The sequence below is a fragment of the Agelaius phoeniceus genome, chromosome 1 (assembly GCF_051311805.1).
Source record: "Agelaius phoeniceus isolate bAgePho1 chromosome 1, bAgePho1.hap1, whole genome shotgun sequence".
NCBI lineage: Eukaryota > Metazoa > Chordata > Aves > Passeriformes > Icteridae > Agelaius > Agelaius phoeniceus.
The window spans coordinates 95874108-95896482 of record NC_135265.1 but is presented as its reverse complement, the minus strand read 5'-3'; the positions used below and the strand labels follow the sequence as shown (position 1 = coordinate 95896482).

Genomic DNA, 22375 nt, shown 5'->3' with positions numbered 1-22375 from the left:
ACCTGAAGATATTTTCCAACCTGAATGATTGTTGATAAAAGGATATCCAGCTCTACCACTGACTATATGTGTCCAGCACGGGGAAACAGTCAAAGAACACAACGAGGTTGCACAAGTAAGTGAGAAACAAAAGCAATGGGTGTGTCAGACTGGTGGGGTTTGTGAATAAGAGTCAGAGTTTGAAAACCTGTGTTGTTTGTTTAGGTTGCCCAATAGCATCCTAGAACAGTGTGGAATGAGTCTTTGGAATGTTTGGGGAGCTGGGATCAGTGCCTGTAGCAATGCACTGGGTGTGGTTCCTTGCTCTCAGCAGCTCTGCCAACTGAGTGCTGCCACAAAGCTCAACCCAGCATGGTGTGCACAGCCCAGCACCTCCTCTCTAAGGTAGGTGATGAGAACCTTGTTTTTTAGGGGCCTGATCAGGAAACTCTCACTAGAAATAGTTGAAATTAAAGCCTGTGGTGGTAGTGTTGCTCATCTGGAGCACCAAAGGTCTCGTGACTCAAGCACATATCCAAGCAAGATGTGCCCAAGATGCCATTCCCTCCTCAGCCTTCCCCTTTCCCATCTTGTAGGAAAGGGTACATTGAGTGTTGCAAATGGGGAGGAGATGCTTTTCTTCCTGGTCAAGCTGTGCTCTGCTCAAAGACTGGCTTCCAGGCATGAGGACAGGAGCATGTGGTGGAACTGGTCTTCTAACAGCTGTTTGTGCACTTGACATTTCATAGCTAATGACATTTTAAAATATCACCATGGGACTTCCTGTCTTTCTCTATTTTAGATCACAGTAAAACTTAATTCCATCTGAAGTGCAGTGAGTGGTGGGGTACAAACTTTATGCATCTTCATGAACTATCTCAAATATTTCAACCAAAATTTCATAATTTAAATAAGGATTTAGGCACTCAGAGTGTGGGATTAATGGCTTATATCCAAATCAGTGATTTGCAGAACTGTCATTTTCTTAGAAGTTAGGACTTAAAAAAAAAAAATTAGTTCTACATGTTTGATTTTCTATAGTACTAAAAATGAAAAGCCATCATTGCCTTTTAAGCCATGTCAAAGCACATGCTACAGTTTTGTTGAAAAGGCCTTTGAATATATGACAAACTTCTCTGCTTGAAAAGACTGTAACAAAAGAGCAAAACTATTTGTCTAAAGGGAGAGAGTGGAATGGGTAGAGAACTACTTTCCAGAGAAGTTGTAATTAAATTTATAGCAACTCAATTAAAGATCCTGATTCACTAGTCGTGCATCTGCCTGGTTGTTAGCAGGCTCAGTGCCTGGTTGCAGGTGTTTAATTAAGATGTCTGGATATGAACCAGTTATCTAACCAAATGCTCCAGTCTTGTAATTATCTGTCTGTCTCTTTTTGTTGAGATTCTGTTGCATTTTTCACAAAAAGGCCCATGGCTGGCATGGGGTGCACAAAGTGTGAGTGGTGCAGAGCCCTGGTTCAGTGGGCATTTTCCCTGCTGAGGAAGGTGCTGCACCCTTGTTACAGGCAGTGGCACTTTGACAGAAGGGATGTGCTATGAAATACCTCACACTCCTCCTTAAGGAGGTCACAGTCACAAAAGTTTTGCAGTGGTAATATCTCTTAGCAAGAGGCATTATTGTGTGTGTGTGTATAATATTCATGTATGTATAAACATATATGTGTTCTTTTAATTTTTAGATATTTAAGCTTAAGAAAGCTTATACTTAAGCTTAAAGGAGCTTGTGTTTGTCAAAAGAAGAACCTTTGCTTGCTTTGGCCTTCTCCCAAATACACTTCAATGACAGTCAGACTGAAATGGAAAAATACTCCTAAGCCTTTCTTGGGAGGCTATGGCTCCTGGGACACTCAGCTGAGCTGCAGAAGTCAGTGAAGTGTCAAAGTGAGTTAACTTGGTGCTGCTCTGGTGTAGCCATGTTATTTTCTGAAAAATCCTTTCCTTAGGATTTTTTCTCCTGAGAAGCTGAGAGGCCTCAGGAACAAAATGTAAACAATGGTTATCTGCTGCTGTGGAATGCAACAGGTGCATCTGTGATTGGTCTCATGTGGTTGTTTCTAATTAATGGCCAATCACAGTCCAGCCATCTGGACTGTCTCAGTCAGTCACAAGCCTTTGTTATTATTTCTTTTCTATTCTTAGCTAGCCTTCTGATGAAATCCTTTATTCTATTCTTTTAGTATAGTTTTAATATAATATATATCATAAAATAATAAATCAAGCCTTCTGAAACATGAAGTCAACATTCTTGTCTCCTCCCTCATCCTAAGACCCCTGTGAACACTGCCCCACTCTGGACATGTGCCTTGAAGGACACCATGCACGTCACCACCTCAGTGACTTGTGCCCTGACTCTGCCGGCTCCTGGAACTCACAGAAAGCTGGGAGAAGGCAGTAGGAAGAGCTCCATAAACAAAGTGCTGTGCTGGCCCTTCTGTCAAAGTGCCACTGAGCCTGAAAAGCCAGTTTCTGGTGCATCTGTTTGGAAATGGCTATAAGCTGGATAAAAGCCTCACCTGCAAGGAGGACATGAATCATCCCTAAGGAAAACCTATGCAATTTGGCTGAGAAAAGCTGTCTGAAGGAAATCAAGATGGGAATAACCTCTTGCCATCATTTCAGTGTGATTAATATCTGAAAAAAATTGCTTAATTATTAAGCCAAATGAATTTACAATGTTGCTTTTGAAAAATAGGACAGTCTCCTATCTCAGCACTCAGAGCAGTGTACGGGAATTGGCACTGGACAAGAACTTGCTTGTTTGTCTTATCATTTAAAGCCTGAGAGCTTGGAGCTGTGGGTTCAGAGAGGTTGCTGAATGAGCCACCAGGTGGTGAGAGGGCTCCGTGTTACTGCTCTTCCTCCACCCACTACCTCAGATCTTTGTGGCCCTGCTCCTGGAAGGTGCTGGGTGTCATTGCTCTGTACAGAGGACAGTCTGCAGCCACCTATCCTTGTGAAGCACCTCCTGCCTGGGTAAGGGGACCTTTTCTAAGTCAATCTCCTTCCACTGACATACCCGGGTGTGATTATGGACATCCAGGTAACAACTACTAAAGCAGGGTCTTGGGGATCTTTTCCTCTCTACCAGCAGAATCTCACTCCACTGCTGATAAGCTCTCACGTGGACAGTGTTGCTTAAATTGTGTTTTGGTGTCAGTTGTGGTTATCTTGAAGGATTGATGGCTGGGAAATACTTTTCTAACTGCAGTGTGAAGTGGGAAGGACGAAGAGGTGGAAGGGCTTGCTGCTACTGCACAGGGAAGTAGAAATACCTGTAGGGGAGGGAGATATGGGGAGTTGTGTGAAAGGGCCTCTCCATTCCACACCAATCCTTTGGGATGCAATGACAAGTTATATTAAGGGAGTATATTGAGAAATGACAGCTGCAAAAATAACCAGGTACCACTGATTATTACAGGACAGTAACATTCCTGCTTTTCTGTACTTCACTTTCAAGAAATGAAAAATACCTGTCTTGAACTAGAGATAGCTGCTTATAGAGGGACAGGAAGCATTGAAAACCATCACATCATTTTTCTGTCAATGAAATATTGCTCCTAATAGCATATTTCTTACATATCTGCTCACTCAAACTTAGGATTGTAATTATTTAAGATACCCTTTTAATTAAGGTAACAATTAAAGCATGCTAATTCTGCTGAAGTGAAAGTACCATCACTTTTGTAACCAAGTGAGGGTGCTACACTTTGCCCTGAGGTAGAAATGGAAACACAAAGTAGGGGACCCATCTCTGCCTTAGATTGTTTACATTTTCAAATAACAAGAGAAACAGAGCCAATGATGCTTCCCATCCCCCTTTATCCTATTGTTTCAGTTCTGCTCTTATTTTCCTTGAATCAGTCTATTTCCTCATGCTTAAACAATTACTGTATCCCAAAGAGGATATTCAACCAAACTATTTGAGTTGGTTCTTTCATTTCTTGTCGTTAATAAGCTACCATCAAAGAATGGTTTTATTAAAGAGATAAACCTGCCTACATTTAAAAGTCCTTCTAAACAATGTTGGCAATGTTTATGATATCCCATAAATGGAATAAGGACCATAACAAAACAAATCTCTTATATTGTGGACCTTAAACCTTGTCCAAGTTATAGGTTATAAAATCAGGGACAATTAGCAATGAAATACTAAGCTATAAAGTAATAATAGCTTTTTTTTTTCCCCTTGGTAGTATAGTTCCTCAGTAGTATTATGTGATAAATAAACAAATAGTTGAATGGATCTACTAGATATAATGGATCTATTTTTAATCTGACTTTTACTATTCTAATTCGGGAATAACTCCAGTGTGAAACACTTAAAGCTAAGATACATGAAAACAGGATTAATGTAAAAAAATATTTTAAATGAATGAAAACAAACATTCAATTCCCCGCAAATTTTGCATTTCATTTGCAAATGAGGTTTTACACATTAATCAAGTGAAGAACAAGTGCTTAAAAAATGAAAGGTCTTTGTAAGGCTCTAAGACAGGACCTGGACCTCCCTTATTATTTATTACTTTATTATGCTTATTATTGAATTTGATCATGTCAATAAAGGTTCTTTCAAAATGGGCAGAGGACTTTAGGGGAGAAGTTTGTATGCAGACACAAGCACCTTAAATTTATTACAAGTTCAGCAGTTCTCCCTTCTGCTATGCGAGATGTGGCAGCTAGAAGATGGTGAAGCTATCCACGTCTAAGAACAAATATTGCATATCCCACAGTTCTTTCCTACAAACCTTTTTGCCATGAAAAAAGCAAGAGCCAGCAGAGCTATCTTTCAAGGAAGAATGTTTTTATACCCACGTTTATCTGATTGCAAACCAATCAGCAGAAAATTTTCTTAGGTAAATAGTGAATTATTCCTCCTCACTGGGCACAAAAGGCTGTACTACTTCCTGGGAGAAGGGCTTTGCCTTAACACAAATGTATTCCTTTTTTTGCCACTCTTCAAGACAAAGCATAATCCACCTCTTCTCTCTGTCCTCCAATACACTACAGTAAAGCAGCAACACTTATCAGCAATGTTAAAGTGCTTTCTGGCACTGGGATGTAGGATACAGGAATTCCAGGAGGAAAAAGGAGATGGGAAAATTTCTCATGATTTGATGTGTTACTGATTTGGCCATCCTGATTTAATTATTGTATTACAGAGAGGCAGAAGTGAGCATCTAAACCCAAAATTAATCTTTAACTTAAAACTATCTCTTCATTAACTGCAGAACTTATCAGTAAAATTGAGCTAAAATGCCCCTGTTCTGCAGGTGAAAGAGGGGACCTTTCCAGTTCAGGCTCCCATCATCAGCCAAAAGGCAGTTGCAAAGAGCACCTAGAGATAAGGATGTTATTTTAAAATATCATCTGCATTACAGCAAAAGAGAAGTGATAATCGGGGTCTCACTTTTTTCACTAAAGGGTTGGCTTGAGCACGGGCAGGGCTGGTCACTGCTGTTCTCCAAAACACCATTCAGGCAATCAATATTGCAACACTTTAAGAGCTGACTGCTGGAAATAGCACTGGGTGTTGCAGCATCACCTGCCAGCAAGTGCAGACCTTGCCTGTGCTTCCCACCAGGTATTTTCATTGCTGTCACACACTCTATTGATTTGGATGACACTTCTTTACTAATCTCCAAATGCAGTCAGGCGCTGTGAGCTGGCATTCGTTCCCCTGCAGGTGTCTGGATCTTGGCAGCTCCTGCTCCTCAGCAGCTCCACGTGGTCAGGGCTGGGCTTGAGAACTGCCACATGAAGAGCTGTCCTCTTCCTCCTCCTCCTCCTCCTCCTCCTCCTCCTCCAAGGGTCTCACTCAGCTGGAGAGGTGACTGTGGCTTGATTGCCTGCTGCTACCAAAGGTATGCCACTTATCACCGAGTATTGTTAAAGGAAGTTAAAAAATAAACCTACTTGCTCAGTTACCTGCCTTGATAGTGATTGCTTAGGGGGAATGTTCCTTTCAATGTAGTCCACCAGTGATTTGGTAAATTAGTTCCTACTGCCATAAACATCTTTATCTCCTTTCATGTCAAATGTACTTTGTTATTTGCAAGCCAGATGAGTCCTGACTGTTTTTCTCTGGGGTGTTTGCAACCCAGTGTTCAGTTTTCACTGGCACCCTCCTCCTGCACCCACCTGGAATGCTGTGTTGCAGGGAGGGAAGTGCATGAAGCACATGCTTCAGGAGAGACAAGGAGGCCTTCAGAGCATGTTCAGGACCTTCTTCTGAAATGTTTGTAAGTTTAGTTGATATTTCATCAAACAGTCACCCTAGTTAAAGAATCAACTTGGATTTCTTGTTAAGTCACCACAGAAAAACACTAAGTGTTCCTTTAACAGTGCTTAACAACATGGGAGGGAGCGACACAAAAAGTGTTCTTACTACTGAGGAACAAAGAAAGAGAGCACAACTGACTGCCATGCATTATTTCTAAAAATAGGCATACTACAATTTTCTATAGAGCAGCAACTGCTCCTTTAAATGACATCAAATAAAATATACTTGACATTGAACACTGAAGTCTTTGTTTGATATTCCCCCCTGAATTTATCATTCTTTCAAATAATTTTTCCACTCCTCATGACACTGAGATATTTCAACCTTGCCTGAAATCTTTCTACAGCTTTATTAAACTGACTCCCTTTTTGGCACGAGCTGTTCCAGTTGCCATCCAAATGCTCCTGAGCAGCACTTTGTGTATTAGTAGTGCATTAACATGAAGTTCCTCCAGCTACTCCCCTCCCTCCCTTCTTCTACTACAGCAAAACATAGCTGTTACCTAATTTCTTCTTTGAATTATTAATATTTTGTGCACTCTGCTACTTGGTATCTCCTCACATTCATTTTCCTGGACTTTGCCACTGTTCCTTACTTTAATGAGAGTATTTTTGTGATAATCTATGGTCTTTTCTTTAAGTTTGGTCTGTTTGGAAAATATCACAGAATAATTCCAAATTTCCCTAGGATATTTTGCTTCATTGGTTGGTTTTTTTTTTTTCCTTCACAGCATTTTAGCCTTCTTGTTTCATTTTCTTAAACAGTTAAATGCTAATGAAACATGACAAAGACCTACGTCTCTTGTCTGCCTCTTTCCAGGTCATTTGCACGTAACTGAGACAAAAAGAGAAAGATACCAGCACCACAGCACACATCCTCTGTAAAAGCAAGCAGCCCTTTTGTGCTTCTGACTTTAGCAGGTATGTATTTATTCAAGTCATGTATTTATTCAAGTCACCAAAAGGTGACTTATTTATATATATATATATATATATATATATATATATATATATATATGTATACTCTAATTTTTTAAGAGTGAAAAATGCATAGAATACAGCAATATCAAAGATTTGTCTAGAGGGAGGGGAAATCAATGTGATGGAGACACTGATATTTAAATCCATTGCATGAGCTTGGTGCCTCTAGCAGACATGTTCTGACCTCTGCTATGATCTTCCTTGGTCAAGCATGGCATAACCAAAAGATCTATTTTTTAACATAAGTAAACCTGAGAAGCCTGTCTAGTTTTCTACAGTTAGGTTAAATGAGGGTGCATTCAGTGGCCTCTGTTGTAAATGTTTTCCAAATTGAGGTTTGGAAATTACAAGGTAGAAAAATGAGTGAAATAGGTGTGAAACTGAGGCATCCAGCCAGCTTCGTGGTAAAGGAAGATAAGAGCCCTGATGTCTCTCTAGATGAGCAACTGATTGAAATCCTGGGATCTCTTGACCAGCAAAACCAGGTCTCATCCCACCTTCAGATGAATTCTCTCTGTACCATTCCTATTTCTATGTCTTTTTTTCTGGACGTGCAGTGCCTTGCACTTTCCCAGAGCCCCTCACAAATGCACCCATTATAGTCCCATCCTCTTCTTCAGCTCATGTGGTGCCCAGCTCCCAGGTGGAATACACTTTATCAGTCAAAAGCACCAGCCAGAAGGTAAACTTTGCTCCCCTGGCACACACTGCTGGCTGAAGTGAGACTGAGCAACATGGCACAAGCAGAGCTATTGCCCAGTCCCCCAGAAGTGCACAGTGACAAAAACAGAATAAAATAACATAAATGGCCTCTGTGCTCAGCTTTTACCTAATGCTGATCATCTTCAAGGACCTTGAGCCCCTTTTGAACATGACCTGCAATGTCTTGGCTCAGATGCCCTCCTGTATCTACCCAGGTACCACCCCAGCAAGAGCCAGTGTCTTGTCTGTGCCAGGAAACTCAGGGTCCTGTTACCATCACCCCAGTCTGGGGCTCATGGTCTTCTCTCCTGTGCCCTGTGCAGCCTGGGAAGTCCCCCTGACCATGCCTGTGGGCCACACTCTGCCTTCCTATTGCCCCCTGAAAAATGGGCTTCAGTTGGCAAATATTTGCAGCCACTTGCACAGTCCAAGGCTGGAAGAAATATCCAGACTGGGGGTTTTAAGTTTAGGGTGCTTATTGCAGGATTCCTGTTCTTAAGCCTTACCTGAAGGAGCTCAATCCAAAACTAACTGTAATGTAAATTATCAAAGCCTCATTCTCTACCATGTCTTTGTTGCTAAATCCCAGAAGCTGCTTTATCTCATCTAAAGTGTCCAGATTTTTCCATGCTTGCTTCAAAAATTTCTGTAATCATCACTTTTGCTTTAGGACAAATTGCTGCTGCAGTGACTGGTGATGAAAATATTTGAAGGGTATTATTGATTAGATCCACCTCTTGGAGGCAGGGTTAACTGTTTTATGGAGAAAAAAATGTGAGAAGAAAATGCTACTTTGCCCATCACTTAAGGCTGGGGTTTAGTATTTTAAAAATATTTCTATATTGAAATAATATAGAAATATTATTATTTAAATATAGGAATATTTTTAAAATGCTAAACCCCAGCCTTAAGGGATGGGCAAGGTGATGGGCAATGGCTAAATTTCATCTCTCCATCCTAAAAACCACCTCCAAATTTGGATTTTCTTGGCTTGGTTAACAAGTCTTCTCCAAAACAGTGCTTTGCAGATTTACTCTCCTGCAAAATCAGCATTTGGTCTGTTTTAATACCAGTGTTTCCAGTGTGAAGAGATGTCAGGAACTGGACACTGGGAACTAAATTTACTGTCAGAGGCCTTCTCAAAGATTCACTTCAGGAAGTGAAGCAAACCTTGCAACGTTGCTTCTGTGGGAAGCCTGGAAAATGGGGCCCATCCTTCATACAGCCAGGCTCTCCAGCCTAAGTGAACAATGTTTCCCTCATCTTTTTCATCATGCTTGAATTTTTAGTCTTCCTTCTCTGTCAGAGAAACATAATTGAAATTATTAATATTACCATAGACCATATCACCTTAGCAATGGATCAAAGCTGAGGAGTTATGGATAGATCTGCATCTATGCCTTTTGTTATTAGTATGGAATATCTTCAGAAAAGCACTGGGTTTTGACCTTGGAGTCCATCCTATCACAGCCTGATACAGCAGCTGTTCTGAATTTAGCCCAACCAAGTATTTAGCCATCCAAGGATTATTCTGCTAAAACCAATTCAAGACACTACAGCAACAACTTCAAGCAAACATGAAAGGAAAACTGGAGGAATAAGAAAAACACACTTTAAAACCTTATCTTGTCAAAAGAAAAAAAGATGGCAGAGAGGTTTGCAGGTAGTAAATGAATTCTAGAGTTATCAAGTGTTTCAGTATTGTCACTGCTCTTAATCAACCACAAAAGCTATTTGTTTTCTAATACTCCTAGTGTCAGGCTTGTTTTCCCTTATTCATGTAAAATACTGGATGTGTGTCAGTGAATCCATTTTTCTGCCTTCTTCTGGCAGTCTGGGGGAAAATCAAGTCCTGGGTGCAACATCACCATCTGGGCAAGGGAGGGGATTGTTCTGCTCTGTTTTGCACCAAAGTAGCCTCACCTCGAGTGCTGGGGGCAGTTTTGAGTGCCACAATTTAAGAAAGATATTAAACCATTAGAGAGTGTCCAAAGGAGGGCTATGAAGATGGTGAAGGGCCTTGAGGGGAAGCTGTATGAGGAGCACCTGAGGTGACTTGGTCTGTTCAGCTTGGAGTAAAGGAGACTGAGTCGAGACCTCATTGCAGTCAGAAATTCCTTGTGTGGGGAAGAGGAGGGCCAGGCACTGATCTCTTCTCTGTGGTCACCAGTGACAGGACCCAAGGGAATGGCCTGAAGTTGAGCCAGGGGAGGTTTAGGCAGGATATCAAGAAAAGCTTCTTCACCTAGAGAGTGGCTGGGCACTGGCACAGGCTCCCCAGGGAAGTGGTCACAGCACGAAGACTGACAGAGTTTGAGGAGTGTTTGGACAATGCTCTCAGGGACATAGTGGGATTCTTGGAACTGTGTGTATAGGGACAGGTCCTGGACTCAAAGATCTGGGTAAATCCCTTCCATTTCAGGATATTATATGATTCTAGAAATGAAGAAAAAGAAAGATGAGTTCCCTGGGCTGTTGGTATCTGCAAGTCTTGCCCCAGGGTTGTCTTCCCAGAACATACAATTTGATGCTTCTGTACTGAAAAACTGATGCAACAAATGTTTCGGTAGAAAATGTTACCCCTAAGTTATTTATAAAGCTGACACTAAAGATGTTCACTCTTTGGTCATTTTTTCAATTTTTCTTTCAGCATCTTGACTGTGAATCAATTGAAATTTTTATGTGATAAAATGAGTATACTTTCTCCTGGCTTGAGGAGATTAAACGAGACTTAAATAATCTCAGCACTTTGTAAATGTCTCTGCTTTTTAGTGCTGAAAAGAAATGTATATTGCAGGATGTCTGCAATGTTGAATTTTATCCTTAACTTTCAGATAGCAACCATTTCAGCCCTGTGCTGCTCTCTAAGGCAGTAATGTCCCCCTCATCCTCTTCAGCATTGGAGATGGAGATCTTCCAGTACATTGATGCGCATCAAAGTGATTTCATCAAGGTAGGACCTATATTGCAGTGAAATAATGAGCACAGAGCTGGTGCTCCAGAGGCCTGGGCTCCTCTGGCAGGAGAAGAAGTGCCTGTCACAAGGGTAATGAGCAGGGTTCCAGGTCTGGCATCAGGAGGGCAATATGCACTTCATGCAGCAAGGCTGTAAGAGAGCAGGCTGCTGGGAACCTCTGGGCTGAAGGAGGGACTTGCATGGACTTCAGCAAAAGAGATGGTCATGGGCGTCCTTTGAGTGTGTTCAGAGAGAGGCTCCACTAAGCCAAATGCACCTGCATGGGGCATGCAAGCCAGATAGGATGCTCACCCTGTCTGCTTCAGAACTGATTTTTGTGGGTTTGCTCTTTAGAAGGAGAGGAGTCTTGGTCCCATGCTTGCTTGTGCTTTCATTTTTGTCAACCCTTTATGAAAAGACAGAAACATAATTAATCCAGTCTGTATCACTTATGCATTGAATCAATGAGCACTTCTGAATCCTCATGAGAGCCACCAAGGTAAGCTGTACATAATGCAATTTCTATAATGCAAACTAGTCAGCATCTAGTCTACCTCCTCTTCCATTGGATTTTAGATCCAGGGTTGACAATGTGAATGCCTAAGTGTGAGCACCCTCTCTGTTTGGAAAATCAGGAATCTCAACCCTGGGGAGACATCTAAGGGACTCTTCTCTATGCTGAAACCATAGAGCAACTGTGATAATGTTGTGATGATACAGAAAGGAAATCATCTTCTAGTGTGAGATTTCTGATACAAGGGCTGAGGACAATAACATTCTGGATCACCTAATTGCACTTGTCTTCCTGTGCAGGATCTGAAGGAATGGGTGGCTGTGGAAAGTGATTCTATTCAACCACACCTGAGGAAAGAAGTAATGCATATGATGGCATTGGCAGCAGACAGACTTGCAACTCTGGGAGCCACTGTTAATTTAGTAAACTTGGGGTCACATCAGGTGCTTATCTGATTCTTGGCCTTAAAGCATCATATCTACCCATGGGTCTACCTGTTGTATTCAGTGCTATGTATATGTATGTTATGACATAGTGTTGTTTTTTGAAAGCTAGATACAAATTTATCAATAGTCCTGTACCTACATGACACCTGTTGAAATCAGGTCTGAGAACTGAGAGCATACTGGGAACCACAGAGGCAATCCAAATGCAAATTGATGTTCTGTGCATAGGAGGGAGTTTGATGCTTTTAATTGAAGTAAAAGGACTGAGTTTTTTACTGGGGTTAGTTTTTAAATTTTTGTCTGTAATGAAGCATCAGAACTAATGCATCATTTGTCACTGAACTTACTTTATGAGGGAGGTTGCTTTTACAAAGAAAATGTTGTCAGACAGAACATGTAGGGGTGGTAGCTACCTAAACCATCATTTTTGGTTTTCAGAGCTTCTGACAAGTGACCCAAACTATTTTCTTTCATTGTTGGAAAGCAATAGGGAAGAATTTATCTCTGAGAAACCTTAGTCTTTAATTAACTTAGTTTACTGTAGCCATGGGCTTTTTCCTGCCCTGGGCTGTTTCATTCCTAATCTAACAGGAATTCAAAAGTTCAATAATCGTGATTCTCTTTTCTTTTCTCTGATGCTTTCGGTGAGGATTCCGATTCTTAGCACAAGGAGCCTGAAGTACAGCAACACTTCAATATTTCAGTTTGTGTCATTTGATAGTTGCAGAGAATGCAATTGGGCCATGCAGAGCTCTGTTCTGCACAGAGCCACATTAGAGGTTTAGCCTTAACCTGTTTTTAAGACAGTCTGACATAGCTGCTGCCTCCTGCCAGCAACACTTTTCTTCAGATTCTATGTTTGAACTTACAAGCCTCCTGCCCTCTGTCTGTGGTTAAATCAAACCTCAAATTAATTTGTGTGGCTTTTGACTATTTCAGTGTCCCAATAGACTCCATAGCACAAGGTTCCCTCTGTCTTCTCTGGTGCTGGGAAGTGAGAGCTTAGTGAGGAGGGCATTTATGACAATAAAATGTTTGAAGACTTCTACAAAGTCCAGCAGGAAATGAACAGTTGAGGAGAAAGATCTTAGTTTCTCTGAATAGGTTAGAACTGGAGTCAGTCAGATTTGTGCACCTAATCAAATAAAAGTCAATTGAGTGTATTTTCAATACTGAGAATTCCAGTTGTTTTTGTACATTTCTAAGTTTTAGAAGATTTGGTTTTCCTTAGTTGCCTTTTTCTAACCTTCCTCCGCAGCTGCCTGATGGCCAAGTCCTCCCACTGCCTCCTGTGCTTCTTGGAGAACTGGGGAAGGATCCACAAAACCCCACTGTATGTTTCTATGGTCATGTGGATGTGCAGCCTGCCAAGAAGGAAGATGGCTGGGACACTGACCCCTACACACTGACTGAAATCAATGGTGTGCATCTTCTCATAAATTTTGTATCATTATTGGAACACGCGACTGAGGTTCTGTGTGGGAGAAGGGTTCCTGTCTGTTTAACCAAAGCATGAGGATTTCTGTGGAAATCTTTGGGACATGTCCAGCAGCTTTCAGCTTTGATGGTTGTTCTGTGACTAGTGAGATCCATCAGTGACTGCCTAATACTTGGTGTGGAAATATTAGCATTTGTGGTAGAAGAATGTGAGGACCCTTTAATGTAATTATCCTTCCAGCGCAGCCAGCTGACTGAAGGAACAAAAATAATGGATAGAGGGTCAGCAGATAAGTAAGACCTCAGAAATCCTGATTCCCAGGCTATAACCACTGAGTTGCCCTTTCTCATTATCTGGAATCAATTCCCAATAGCCTTACTGGCATAAATTTTTTGCCTTATTCCAGTGTATATCCAGTGGGGACTGCTACAGAAGTTTATACACAGGCACAGATTTCAGTTTGTACAGTGATAAGTATATATGATGTGCAGTTGGAAAAGAAATTGAATACTTAGACTTGTAGCTTCATATTTCTGCCATGGCATTTATCTGTAGAGTTTTGCTGCTTGTTAGCTGGTCTGAATGATGTGTCCAGAAACTGCATATTGTGGAAACCCTCCAGGCATATCTGGTATGAACAAACAGTTCCTGAGAAGAAAATTGAAGCTCAAAAATTGGCATGTGGCAGAAACCACAACATAATGCATGTAAAAGGAAGGAAAGAGGAAAAACAAGTGTACTGTTCCTTTGGGAAGCGCCCAAACACTCATCACCTTATTTAAAATGAGTCAGTGAAATCCTGACACTTTTGGGACTTCTTCCCTCCATCACTAAAGCTTCTGTGGCAACTGGAATTTGCCAATTACATTGAAGTGATGAGGGAAAATTCAAAGATTGCTTAAAAACTTTCCTCTTTTCCTTTTAAGGAAACCTCTATGGCCGTGGAACAACAGACAATAAGGGACCAGTCCTAGCTTGGATAAATGCAGTGGAAACATTCAGAGCCTTGAAATTAGTAGGTATCAATGATAACTTTTTTATTTTTATCACTAATTTTTACTGTTCAGTATCATTTGTTGTTATTTTTATTATATCTCTGGAGGGATGTATTTGCATTCCTGAATAAGATGATACCTCTCTGTCCCAAAAGACTACATACAATTTGAAATATTAACTATTTCTGATGCAACACTTAGGGCACTGGTCCCACTCCAGTAATAGTTTGTCTTTGAGCATTCCTGTTCTGAGCAGTCTGTCTGCAATGTAAATACACTCTTGCTGCCATTGCCCTGCAGAGGAAAACCCACGGGGAAGAATTCAATATGTATTACATACATTCAATATGTATTACATACATTACACAGCTCTGATAATTGTTCTGTTCTCATGAGAGCTTTTAAAATGGTAAAATAACAGACATTACAGAATGCTGATGAAGACTCGTCTCTGCTGATACATTCTGCTGATCTTTGGTTTTGTCTGCCTACAAGATACCTTCAATTTATGTGTCTGTGTGAAGGGAATAAGCATCTAAAAATATTCATCCAGAATGGGCTGTTATGTCACCAACAGTCCAGATTTATCAAAGCAAATGCTTTGAGTGGGTGGATTCTCCAAATATGAATACAATCACTCAGAGTCTGACAGATTTCTGAAGTCAGACATTTGCCTAAATTACTACAATGACGAACATAGCCATCTTCAAACAATTTAATAATTTTGGAGTAGTCTTACCCCCAAGGTCAAGGTAAACCAAAAATATATTTTAGGCTTGTAACTGGGTTAACTATTTTCCTTTAAGCTGAATTTGAATGACATATTCTGTTAGTAGTTTTCTGTCTCTTGTATGACATTATGGCACAAACTGAGCATTAAGTCTTGATTTTTTTAAAGTCCCCTTACAGCCTTCTGGAAAACATGTTTTCCTTGCATCTATAGTACTGAATTGACCTTGGTCTCAAACCCTTGAAAATGCACATTATTTGCCCAAAGACTAGTTGTAAGTGGATATGGTTGTGGATTTGACATCTTTCTAGTTTTTTCAAATCACTAATAGCTATATTGACATTTTAACAAACAAGCAAAAAAAAAAAAAAAAAAAAAGATTTTTTTGTAATTTGAATCCTTTCTCTAGAAAACAACACAGACCATCAAACAATATTCATTAACAGTTTGTTTCTAAAATTTCTTTGGCCAGCTGATGATTTATCAGTGAACCCATCCATGACACAAGTTCGTTTAATTTTACATATTTGTTCTTGCCTTTAATCTGAGCAGCGAATCAAAAGAGAAAACATCTTAAAACCTCAAATGAGAAAACAAATTGCAACAGGAAACTAAGTTGAAATTTATGTCCCCTATGGGATATGTCAGCATTTTCAACTCCCACTATTCCATAATAAAGGTTCTCCTAATTACTCTTGGAAATGCATTGTTATCAACCAGCAGGCTTGCAAATTTATGAGTGTTGAAAAGACAATTATAGTAGAGTAACTGACAATGTTTTTATTACCATATAAGTCTGGTGATAGACAACATTGGGAAAACCACAGCCAGTGGCTCCCACATGGGCAGTAACAGTGCAAATGTAAGGGGCAGGAAATTTTCTGTGAAAATGCAATTGCTATTAGACAGTTATAATTTCCAAAGCAATTAGAATATTGAACAGCTCTGACAGAAAGCCTGTTTAATGAGACATTCCAGCAAGTTTTCTGAAAACGCAAAGAAGGAAAAAAGACATCACTTATTGTCCTCTGAAAATGAATAGTAGATAAAAACATGAGGAAAAGAACAAGTTTTTCTGGGAGCCTATATGTGTCTGTCACTGGCTTTTCTAATGTAACAAGCTATATATCCTATGTACTCATCCAACATCTTTCTTATCCTAACACAATTTGCATAGCAAACCAGTCTGCTCCTAATTTTAAAGCTTTTTTTAAAAGAAAAAATAAAATGCTTGTTTCTTACCCAGACTTTTCTAATTTTTATGTAGGCTATGCCAGTGAACTTCAAGTTTGTAATTGAAGGCATGGAAGAAGCAGGATCCTTGGGGCTAGAGAAGCTACTTGAGGAAGAAAACCAGAGCTTCTTCTCTGATGTTGATTATATTGTAATTTCAGACAACCTGTGGCTCAGCAACAAGAAGCCTGCCCTCACCTATGGGAGTCGGGGCAATGCCTGCTTCTTTGTGGAGGTAAAGGACACAGGTTCACTCCAGCTGAGCCTCTGACAGACAGGGATGATGTAGCTGTACTTACATCTGCATGCAGAGAAAGACTGAAGGAAAGCTTAATATTTACAAGTACAGAGCTTTCTTCTGCGTCCCTTTTGGCTTCTGCAGATTCCCCTCCTCATTTCAGTTCCATTAGCCTTATTTACTTCCATTAACTTCTCTTCAATCATTTCTTCCCTTGATCCCTTTCCTATCCCATTACTCTCCTGCCACCCTGCCAGTCTCTTCTCATTTCTCTCTCTGTTCTCATGGACACCATCCCTACACCTGCCTCTCCAACTCTCTCCAAAACCATCATTTCTGCTGCCCTGCTCTTTTGCAGCAGATACTGCTGGGTATAATGAATCAGCCTAAAGGGACTCAGTTTGGTTGGATCTCTGGGTTTAAAAGCCACACAAAATTTTTGTAAGCACTGACAGGAGTAGATAAAAGTTCACTGTAGCCAACATGCTATATTTAGCAGGCAATGTGAGCTACTGTGAAATAAAGAGCAGAAATTTCTCATCTGGAAATGCTTCCTGATGAAGCATAAAAGGAATTCGGAGAGAAGATTAAAGAACTTGAGAACTAAAGAAAAATCTGCATTAACCTTTATGTCTGAAAAAGAATGAATTTTTTTTTAAACTGAAAGAGCCTTGGCAGCCTTGATTCAATTCTTCTAAGTCTTGGTTAAGAAAAATGATGCTATTAAAACATCAAAAATGATCTCTCCCTGCTAGTAGACAGTTAGCTGTAATGAGGTTTTGAGAAGAATAAACAAGTCCTTTGCAGGAAAATATTTTATGATAAACTCAAGTATGAAAATGTGTCTGGAAAAAGAGCACATTTAATAACTCAAATGCCTCTATTCTAACGACTTTTTATTCAAGAGACCTATAAATTTTTATTTGTTGCAATCTTGAATTAAGATTGGACATATATTCTTAGTATCAAACAAGATTATTTTTTGCCTTTTTTAAAGAAGATTTTGCATTAAATAAAAAGGGTAGACAACTTGAAGAATTTATTCTCCAATGTTAGAAACAGTAATAATATGCAAATGTTTAATGTATGATGTCTTTAATCTTACTGAAGCAAAAGAGGGAGTGGAGGAGGACCCTTGCTCTCAAATGTGTGAGTGCTACAGACAGCTGAATTTCTCTCTCTTGGTGGTTGACAACGGAGCTCCATCTTCTCTGCCAAAGCAGATTGTTCCTGACATGATGTTTTCTATTTAATAATTAGAAAAAAACCCAACCATTTACTGTTCATTTGTGATCTTGTTCAAAAAAAATGGACCCAGCAGACAGAAGAATAAGGTAGTGAGTGTTCACATGTAACCAGTGGTTTTGGTGCAGGTTGAATGTGGCAGCAAGGACCTTCACTCTGGAACTTTTGGGGGCATCATTCATGAGCCGCTGCTGGACCTGATAGCGCTGCTGGGTAAGAACACACATCACTGCTCAGGGGCAGCTGGGGAGAGCTGCCCATCATCACCCAGCCAAGGTCAGGGCCATGGTTAGTTGTTGTAAGGTAAGGCTCATTGAAGAAAGATCCTCAGATGTGGTCACCAATTGCTGCAGTGTTGTTGTGAGGGTCCCCAGGAGAGGTGAGAGATGAGAATCTGACTCCAAGTTCTTAGAAGGCTGATTTATTATATTATATTATATTATGATATTATATTATATTAAAAGAAAATGATATACTAAAACTATACTAAAGAAAGAGAAAGGAGATATTAGAAGGCTAGCAAAGAATGAATAATAAAAACTCATGACTGACCAGAGTCCTGACACAGCTGGACTGGGATTGGTCATTAAGTTAAAACAATTCACATGGAACCAATCAAAGATGCACTTGTTGGTAAGCATCCTCCAAACCACATTCCAAGCAATCAGATAATTACTGTTTACATTTAGTTTCTTAGGCTTCTCAGTTTCTCAGGAGAAAAATGTAAGGCCAGTAAGGCCAGGACTTCAGACATGTTAAGCTGATGTCAGTCACACATCAATTAAGAACATTTAAGCATTACAGGCAACTTTAATACATGCCCACATAGCAAAACCTGACTTTTTAATGCTGCTTTGTATCCCAGTAGGATGATGTTTTCATGTCAGAAGCTCGGCTGACACATCACACACTACACACAAACAGCAGCTCAATGATTTTCTTAATAAATATGCAAATATATCAAGTTTGGTGAAGCAACTTGACAGATGCAAACAGTTGTGAGGCTCACTCATTTGGTAAGGAGCTAGGTAGAAGGGAAAAGGTGTTATGACTGCTAAGGGGAAGAAATAGAGGCTCCCCTTGTACTGATATCTGTATCTTATTTTGTAGACAGCCTTGTGGATTCCACAGGTCATATTCAGATTCCTGGAATCTACGACAGTGTTGCTGCCCTGACGGAAGAGGAAAGGAAGTTGTATGAATCGATTGAATTTGATCTAGAGGAACATAGAAATAACTGTGGTGTGAAAAAATTCCTCTATGGCACCAAGGTAACATAATATCTCTGTGAATACTCAGCAGAAAGAATTTAAATCACCTATTTGTAGCATTTATATATAAAGCCAAACTGAAAGAAATTTTCAGTCAATGGCAAGCTCAAAATAAAATAAAGGAGCACTGGGAAGTAAAAGATAAATAAAATCAGTCTGCTGAAAATGTAAAGCACTGCATCTGGGGAAAGTGACCTGAAATATGAACAATCAATTAAAAGTAATGATGCAAAACTAACCAGTGTAAGTCTCCCTTCCTTGCCTACCCCTTCCCTCCCCCTAAGCCTAATCAGCCAAATAAAACATGAATTAAAATGCCTGCATTTAGGTTACATAGTAGGAAAGAAGTTGTATTCAGCTCTGAAAAAATGGGAGGCAGCCTTAGGCAGATGTGTTTCGGATGGTTTTCATTTAATACAGATTTTGATGTCTGCCAAGCCTGCCATAAAAAGCATCCAAAGCTACAAGCTTCTCCTTACCAGCAATTAAAAATTATATCCTAAATAAAAAGCCAGCAGGTAAGGGCTGGCTCAGAAAGATTTCTCTGCATAAGAGTGGCAGCTGGGAGAAAGGAGTTGATTGATTTTTTTATAACTAACATAATTATTGTAGTGTAGGTTCTGCTAACAGGGATGCTTTTATAGCTTTCAAATTACCTAAAGCTAGACTGTAAGAATCAGTAATACAAAAGTAAAATGTGACTACACTGAGTTTTGATGCTTTACCTGTATGAGGATGAATTGATGTTAATTTTAAGTATAGATAAAGGTCTAGTCTCATAAAACTGAAGGAAAGCAGCAGCACCCTGAAGTTCTGCATGAAGACCAGTTTATAATTTATACATTTCTCCTATTTTCCTTAGAATGATAATCATAATATTTTTTTTTCCTCTGCATCTTCTCCAGGAAAACTTAGTTACTGAAAATTATAATCTTTCCTATTGTGCTTTTTAGTGTTCATTGGTAGAATTTCTTCACTGGTATCATCTGGGTTGGATCTGGCTTTGTGGTTTTTCCAGTGACAAGTTCCAGGATAAACATGCAGTCAGATCAGAAGTTGTTCTGATATTACTTTTCACTATGAAAATTTGCTTTGAAGATTTTTAAAACAATGATCTATTTTTCTCACATTTTAAGAAAAACGATTACCATCCAAATCGTTCTATGACTGAAAGTAGTAGTAATTTTTAAAAAGAAAAATACACGTGCATGGGTTTAAATAAAAAAAAAATCAAATATCTTTAAAATACAGAGGTCTCCAAATACAAATTTTAGGATGGAAAAAGCTTGTTTACATAAATTGTGGCTTGTTAATATCCCTTCTATTCTGAATTTTTTTTAAAGGAAGAAATACTTCTACACCTGTGGCGTTACCCCTCTCTCTCTATTCATGGGATTGAAGGAGCTTTCCATGAACCAGGCATTAAAACAGTCATTCCAGCAAAAGTAATTGGCAAATTCTCAATCCGTCAGGTCCCCAACATGGACCTTTCAGTTGTGAAAAAACAGGTAAGATACAAATCTTTTCTTTGGCCACTACTGTGTAAACTCAGCACCTTGCAAACCTAGACTTGTAGTACACTGAATGTTTTTAGCACTAATTTCTTTCCAAGAGAAGTAGAAATGTGGGTATAAGCTCGAGGGGCAAGATGAAAGCTTTTTGTAAAAGTATTTTCCCTACAGGTGGTGGACCACTTGGAGGGTGTCTTTTCCAAGAGGAACAGTCCAAACAAACTGAAAGTGTCCATGCCTTTGGGTGTAAAGCCCTGGCTGGCTGATTTTAATGATCTACTATATAAAGCAGCAAGAAGGGCAATAAAAACAGGTGTGTTCCTTTTTTTTTTTTTCCCAGTTCTTAGTGTGTCTGTAGGTGTGCAAGGGCATTGTGCTCAACAATAAGGCAAAGCAGATTTCCCAATTCAGTGCTGCAGCCTCTTACTCTTACAAATCTCATTGGTTTTGATAGAACAACTCATCAGCATCTTCCATACCTTGTTAAATTTTGATATGTTTTATAGGAGTAGCCAAAAGGCCTTGTTTACTTATTTTTGTATTGATAAGAAACCAGAGATTTATAGAGCAGAGCTGATTTGTGAAAACAACTGACTTCTCACTCAGACCCATTTCTATTCAGAAGCTCTTAGTATCAGCTCTTTCCTTAAATCTATGATAGCAGATAGCAAACCTGGATTACACCTATTTATTAATTCATTTTTCCAATATATTTCAGTTTTTGGAGAAGGTCCCGATTTCATCCGTGATGGCTCAACAATTCCTGTTGCCAGAATGTTTCAGACTGTAACACAGAAAAGTGTGATGATGCTTCCGATTGGAGCGGCCGATGCTGGGGAGCATTCCCAAAATGAGAAAATAAGCAGGTTTATTTCATTTGTCAGTTGCTGCTACTAGAGAAGGGAGGGCAACTGAAGTCCCTTGGTACCCATGAATGAGCATGCCTAGATGGGAAGCTTTGCTGTGCATTGGGCAGCCCAAACCTACTATCTCCAGCACACTAGATGTTGTGCTAAGCAAGAAAGGAAAATTCCCAGTCTAAAGCATACCATTATACACTTTTCACTGGGTGTCTACTCAGTCTTTAAATTCATTGCATTGGCAATTTTCAGTTCTCTAGCAATGAAGATGATGGTGTGGATGGGGACTCTTCCATCACAGCATCTGTTTTGAAGTGCACCAGTCACAGACACTCACGGTTCTGTGAGGATTTTGGTGGTTTTCAGTATAAACAGCTATAAAGAGTTATTTATAGTCCAGGGACCACAACTAGCATAATTATACAAAAAAATAGCTTAAACCTGTCACTGGTGTTTATTGTTGGAGGCACCATGGTAAGCCACTATTCAGTGTGTTGCCTGAACACTTGTGCAGTCTCTGAGTCAATTCATGCTGAACTCTGGAGAGAGGAGAATCCTACAATAATTCTCAAATTACTTTTTGCCTCTCCTCATTAAAGCCTCAACGCTGCTGGCTACAGGTAATACCAATTTGGGTATGTAAACCTGGAAAATAGTTTTCTGAAGTAAATCCAGAGGAGTACCAGATTGAAGGATGTCCAGCACTTCTGTGCACTTGGTAATTTTCGGGGGTTACCAGTATTGCAAATTCCTATGAAGACTCCGAAAACTTCACTGGACTACATTCCTAATTTTGTGAGCACAACAGCCTGACAAGACTTCATTGTGTTTCTTTCCTTCTTCACAGACACAACTATATTGAAGGAACCAAATTGTTTGCAGCTTTTTTCCTGGAGATATCAAAGCTACATCGGAACTTAAATGAAACTTCCCCCACAGAGACTATCAACTGACAGACCAAGAAAATCAGCAAAACA

At 39.8% G+C, this 22375-nt stretch overlaps 1 protein-coding gene across 1 annotated transcript; it reads left to right on the top strand.

Annotated features, from left to right (window-relative positions):
* The first annotated feature begins 10806 nt into the window (after positions 1 to 10806).
* CNDP1 (carnosine dipeptidase 1) lies at positions 10807 to 22375 on the top strand. The gene is made up of 11 exons (XM_054639278.2): positions 10807 to 10914; positions 11731 to 11874; positions 13136 to 13298; positions 14242 to 14330; positions 16308 to 16508; positions 17885 to 17969; positions 18867 to 19027; positions 20371 to 20535; positions 20710 to 20851; positions 21257 to 21404; positions 22246 to 22375. Exons 1-11 carry the CDS (start codon positions 10837 to 10839, stop codon positions 22349 to 22351), a joined length of 1482 nt encoding a protein of 493 aa, XP_054495253.2. The 5' UTR covers positions 10807 to 10836; the 3' UTR covers positions 22352 to 22375.